General features: G+C 52.8%; 1 protein-coding gene across 1 annotated transcript in view; it reads right to left on the minus strand.

The window, feature by feature from the left end:
* GABRG3 (gamma-aminobutyric acid type A receptor subunit gamma3) overlaps nt 1-3328 on the minus strand; it is a 672352-nt gene extending 669024 nt beyond the window's left edge. The window contains exon 1 of the mRNA XM_058294809.2: nt 3110-3328. Coding sequence (XP_058150792.1) covers nt 3110-3162 — 53 coding nt within the window. The 5' untranslated portion in view covers nt 3163-3328. The remainder of the gene's footprint in view (nt 1-3109) is intronic.
* Between the last annotated feature and the right edge of the window lie 2672 nt (nt 3329-6000).

Consider the following 6000-nt stretch of genomic DNA (forward strand, 5'->3'; position numbering starts at 1 on the left):
TTAGTTTTATCATCGTACAAAAAAAGAGTAGGTTGAATCAGGTTCTGCAGGACATGAATTGCTGGAAGCCGAGCCTTGCCCACCTGACTGGGCAATTCATTTGACAGCAAAGGCATTTTGGGGAACACTGGACTGGGGGGCAGCTCACCTCAGCAAAATCACGTTCAACATTCCCAGGACAAGCGTGAGGCTCTATGGGTATCTTCCTCTCTCCTTGTCCTGGCCCATCTCCTCTTTCTCTTTCCATTCCTTTCTCCTTCTTTCCCTTTCTTTTCCTCCCCCATCCTCTCTGCCTTTCCTTCTTCCTCTCTCTCCAGACTACAGACCAGACCATGCCCCGCTGTTCTCAGCTACCCAAGCAGCCACATGAACATATAGATTCAGCACTGGGACTAACTCGACTTGTTCTGTGTTCCCAGCCCGTTTCTTCAATAACTAGCAGGCATTATAATGAGCCTAATTCTCCCTCTAGTGGTGGCGAGAGACCTCTGGAATTGCATAAGCCTCTCCTTAGAGTGAAGAAGGAGGAAGGAAAGCAGGGGCATTCTTTTCCCTTGTAAGAAGGTCTCCTGGAGCACGGACCCTGCAGGCGGGTTGGAGGGGCCAGCGGACACAGCCGGCTGGTGGAAACGCTGCTCCCCGCAGCTGCCACACTGCGTGCGCTGGCTCCCCACAGGTTTTCCCCAGGACCAGAAAATGAACTAGGAGCCGCACGTTGGGAGTGCCAGCCCCACGGCCCCCCAGGAAAACCCTGACTTTGATGAAAATCAAAGCTCTTCTCAGAGGACCTACTAGACTGCTCATAATAGAACACTGCTTTTTCCTCACTTCATTCTCGGAGCGTTTTTATTATTGGGCTGTTGGCTCCTGAACACCTTCCCTGCAATTAGGCTCTTCTTAAAAAGGAGCCAGCAGTGTACTGTCATTGTCAAACAATTGCTCGACCCACAGATGTCATTTTAATGCCTTATGCCTTTTTTTCATCCAGGAGGACAGAGAAAGAGTCTGAGGCATTTTTAAACAGTAAAAAGGGCTTCTAACCCTCAGAAAGCAGGGGTGATACCTCAGAAAACTTCTTGAAGGCATCATCAAGGTCCCACATGAGACTTCGTATTTTTTAATGTTTTTCCGAATGGTAAGAATTCCCCCCGCCCCAGGGCGTTGCTGTATCATGACCACAGAGTCGAACTGTCAGAACCTTTTCCAGGGAATTCTAACACTAGGAAGACATTCCGGAGTGCAAACGAGAACCCTCGCAGAAGGAACAGTCTTGAAAGCTGACACTGGAAATCAGATTATTTTACATGTCTGCAAAACTCATTCAAAAAGCACAGACACCCTCAAAGGACAGGCTTACAGTACTAAAATTAGTTTAAAATTTGGATTTTTTTTCTTCCCACTGACATGCAATCCCCATAACGAAGGCCAAGGAACACACCCAGATAGAGAACAGATTAAAACCATTACATCTGCCTTGGCAACATGGAAGGATGAAAATTCCCAAGAGATTGTATTTGTCTTTGGGAGTCCCTAGAAACTTGACTGACTCAAGTCAGATGCTAAGATTATCTTCCTCGCAAGCGCACAGTAAAGAGCACACACGGGCAGTTTTCCTTCTAGAGCGGTAAGCATCTACAAATCCAAACAGTTGACTGCCTGATCCTGGATGGCAGGCGGGGACTTGGCGGAACGGGTGGCACTAGGCAGTCCCCAGCTATAACTTCAGCTCCGCGTTCAGCCTGGTGCCGTGCCAGCCTCTAAGCTCAGCTGCGACCAGGGAGACTCAACCCAGGAAGCACACTTCCCTTTCCTCTCCCAGCTCCCCCCCGAGGCAGGAAGAAACTTGAGTGGAGAGGCCACAGAGTGAGCTGCCTCATTGAGAAAGTTCCCTGTGACTCACTGGCGGTGGCTGCCTTCCCTGGCACACCTTCTGCCTTTCACTCTCTCCGCTCAGCGGAGACAAGCAGCTTGCAGGGGAGAGCCATGGCTCCCCTGCTCTGCTGGACTCCTCTGCCCAAGGCGGGGAGGGGAAACCGGGCGCGCCTGCAGGGTGTGCGGGGCTTATTGCCACATCTTCACAGATAGGAATGAAAGCACACGAGGTCCTGGCACTACCTCCGGGCACCTGCAGGGTTCACTGTCCCCAGGGACGCCCTCCCGTTCTCTAACTCCAAGATCCGGAGATGGAGAAGGCTGGAAAACAAGGGTGTTCGGGGAACACGGGTGCCCTGAGATTCGGGGGAAGGCAGGAAGCTGCTGCTCAGATTTCCAAACCCCAAGTCTCTGGGCCAGGGAGCAGGGAAGGGGAATTAAAGAGACCAAGCCCAGACTCTGGAGCTGTATTTACAGCAAAAGGGTCTAACCCTTCTCTTCCCACTCCCCTCTGTCCTCAGGAGCCCCCTTCATCTCGCCCTGGAGCTTCCCAAGTCCCCTTTCGCTGTCTGGTTTCTGGGAGCAAGGCTGAGGGTATCTGCGGTGAGGATTCATTACCTTACCTGGCAGAAGCCTGATGACCCATTTGAACATGCTTGCTTTACCGGGACAGGTGTGTCTGTGTGTTTGGAGTGGTTGATTTAGAAAGGGTGTGTGCACTGTGTGTGTGTCTAGGACCCGCGGACGGGGCAGGGAAGCCCGGCTCCCAGCTCTCCACCTTTCCCAGTTCTCCACCTGCCTCCTGCCGGTTCCTCTGCACCAGTGTGGACCAAACTGGGGAGCTGGGAACCCATTACCCCCGGGTCCTGGAAAATTTCAGAGGAATGGAAACGACAGAGAATGTGGGTCCGTGTAAGTATGCGTGTAAGACCTTGGGACACTTGGGGTGTGAGGACAGGGAGGTGCCGCCGCCCCCCACGCCCTGCGATCTCGGTTTTCAAACCCCTTCAAACCACCAGAGCCGTAGGGCTTTGTGGGAAGAGCCCATTCTTCTCAGAGCCCCTGAATTCCAGGCTGCAGAGAAGGCTGCAGCCGCGGGTCAGAGAGGGGACCGGCCGCGCCCAGGGAGGCTGGGACAGGTGAGGCGCGGAGCCCGCGGCGCGCGTCCTTCCCGCAGCCCCGCCGACGGCGGGCGCCCGGGGGTCCCACCCGCAGGCTCCGGGCCCCGCGCACTTACCGCGCGTGCAAGCCGGAGAAGAGGCAGACGAGCAGCAGCAGCTTCGGGGCCATGGTGTCGGCGGCGCGGCGCGGGGTCCCGGGAGCGCGGCCTCCCCGCGCCCTCCCGCCACCCGGGGCCAGGTGTCGGGCCGCCGGCTCAGCCCGCGCCCCCCGACGGCCACGCGGCCGCCCCGCGGGACGCCGGGCCCCCGGGGCGCCGAGCCGCGCGCAGAGCCGGGCGCCGGGGGCTCGGCGGTGGCGCAGCCGGGGCTCCGGCCGCGCGCTCGGCTGTGGGCGCAGCCCGGCGGCCGGGGCTCCAGCTCCGCCGCGGAGGCGGTCCCGGCGGGGAGGAGTTTCCCCAATTACACGGCTGACGGCGCTCCCGGCGAGCACCGACGAGGTCTGCACCGACTCGGGGAGAGTTGGAGGCTGCCGAGGGGGTGGGGCGCCCGGGGGATCCCGGTCGGCAGGAGGCCCCGGTGCAGGGCGCCCGGTCGTCGGGAGGGAGCCCCGTGCCCTGCCGGACGCGCTCCTCGGGTCATCTCAAGCCAACAGGCAGGCTCCTGCGCGCCCGCCGCCCTCCCACCGTGCACGCCCCTCCCAGCCGCTCTTCATTTTGGCACGCCGGAGAGCAAATGGGGGGGACGGTTTGCAAGCTCCTGCTAAGTCTGCGGAACTCTGCCTGGCTGGAAAGTATCTGGGGGAAAAAAGCCCCCGGCATATGCCTTCTCTGGAAAGAGACATCCACGTATTCGACAAACAGTAATGGTGAAAAGGAATGTGAAAGGTAGGAGGAAGCTCTGAAGGGGAAGGTACGTTCTGTTTGAGCCATGAAAGGCACTTCTTCAATGTGTGTGTGGTTTTTTTTTATCCTCTAAAGACTGGAAATGGCATTTCTGATTTCATTTGTAATAATCACCCAGAAAGCTAGTCTTTCGCCATACCTTATCCCCGTATCCGCATGGCTTAGAGTACATCCACTATTTACAATCCCTCCCAGAAATGGTTCTTAGAAAATATTTTATATTTCAAACTGCTGTTCATAGAATTATGAAAGGGTGAGCTAACTGTTTCTTAATTATTGCCAGAGTTCTGTTCATAAAATATATGGGCAATGAATGCGAGAGTTGCCTGAGGCTTTCCCCTTGTTTCTAAATTCCCCACCATGATTGTGGTCCTGGAGAGGGGCTAGAATGACGTTGTCAGGCTGGCAGTTTCCTTCTGGTTTGTTTGTTTTAACAAGGGGACTCTCTTCTCCTGGACATTGCCTCCTCCTGTCTCCAGGAAGCCTTGAGCTAACCCCGCTGGCCAGTCGCTGGGCTCTCTCTGATGTCCTCCTCTGCCTGCCCCATCTTTCCCAGGTATGTGCACAAGCCTAAGTCTGGTCTGGTTTTTCTGGGAAGACGTGGGACTCCCCTGCATTCCCCCACCTTCAACATCTTTACCTCTCCTTCAAAAGACTGTGTCTACTTTCTCACACTCTTCCCTAGTTTCTAATTTCCCATATCACACAACTGAGTCCTTTAAAATCTAATTATGTATTGGTCACTCTTTGCTTATAGAAATCTGTGAAGTCTTCACCTATCTTTAAGGGTACCATGACAAAAACAAAAAGTAAAAGCAATTTTTTTATGCTTCAATTCTTAGCACAGTAATAGACACATGAGGCGAAGCAGATTTGGCTCAACTGATAAAGCATCTGCCTACCACTTGGGAGGTCCAGGGTTCAAACCTGACCCATGTGATGAGAAGGCCCATGAGCAGTGCTGATGTGTATGGGTGCCGTGCCACTCAGGGGTGTCCCCCGCATAGGGGAGCCCCACGCGCAAGGAGTGTGCCCCGTAAAGAGAGCTGCCCAGTGTGAAAAAAGTGCAGCCTGCCTAAGAGTGGTGCCGCACACATGGAGAGCTGACACAGCAAGATTGCACAGATTCCTGGTGCTGCTGTCAAGAATATAAGCGGACACAGAAGAACCCATAGCAAATGGACACAGAGAGCAGACAACTGGGGGGGGGGGGGGCGGTGGGAATTGGGAAGGGGAGAGAAATAATAAAAAATAAAAAATAGACACATTAGTAAAAATAACCATCAGACAATTTAGGCCCCAGGTTAATGTTTACATATATTAACTCATAATTCTCACAACGACCCTTTAGGTAGGTAATTTTATTATCACTACTCACATCTTACAGATGGAGAAAACAAGGCACAGAGAAGTGAATACCCCAAGATCCACAAGTTAGTGGGTTGAGGACTGCAAATGAGAACTGAAGCAGTGAGCTCCAGCATATTTAGGCATTATGTACTGCTATACTGACTCTCTGAGTAGGTGCCCAGGAAACATTTATTATTTGGTCCCTTGATTGACTGAGAAATGTTTTAGACTCCTTGCTGTATTCTTTATTTTTATGTTTTTGAGCATGCGTGTTTGTAATAGAAGCAGAGTGGTACTTGAATGGCTTTGGAAAATATTAATATAGCAAGAAGTATGTTGTGAAAGTTTTGCAATCCAACAATTGGAAAAGAAATTGTGATTATTTTTACTCCCTTCTACTGCTTTCTTCTTGTCCTTTCATGCCTATGTTCAATGTATTATTATATGAATGAAGACAAGATGATCTCTTCTGGCAGTTGCCTCATTTCCAGTTTGATGACTACCTAGCTGGAAAGTCTGCCCTTCCCAAGATGCGCTCTAGAGCAAGGCCATTTTTGCTTGCTTGCTTACTAAATGAGTTGAGAAGAAGGGACCATTCAAAGCAAGCTTTCTGTGCATACGTGTGAAAGCAAAATGGAAGGTCAAGAATCCTCAAACACAAGCTACAAGGCTTTGATTTTCCTCTCTTGCCCACCTCGACCGGCGAGGATGCGTTGGGCGCATGCGCAGTTTCCAACTCGGGGCTACCTGAGTCC

This window comes from Dasypus novemcinctus, chromosome 3 (genome assembly GCF_030445035.2).
Source record: "Dasypus novemcinctus isolate mDasNov1 chromosome 3, mDasNov1.1.hap2, whole genome shotgun sequence".
Taxonomy (NCBI): Eukaryota; Metazoa; Chordata; class Mammalia; order Cingulata; family Dasypodidae; genus Dasypus; species Dasypus novemcinctus.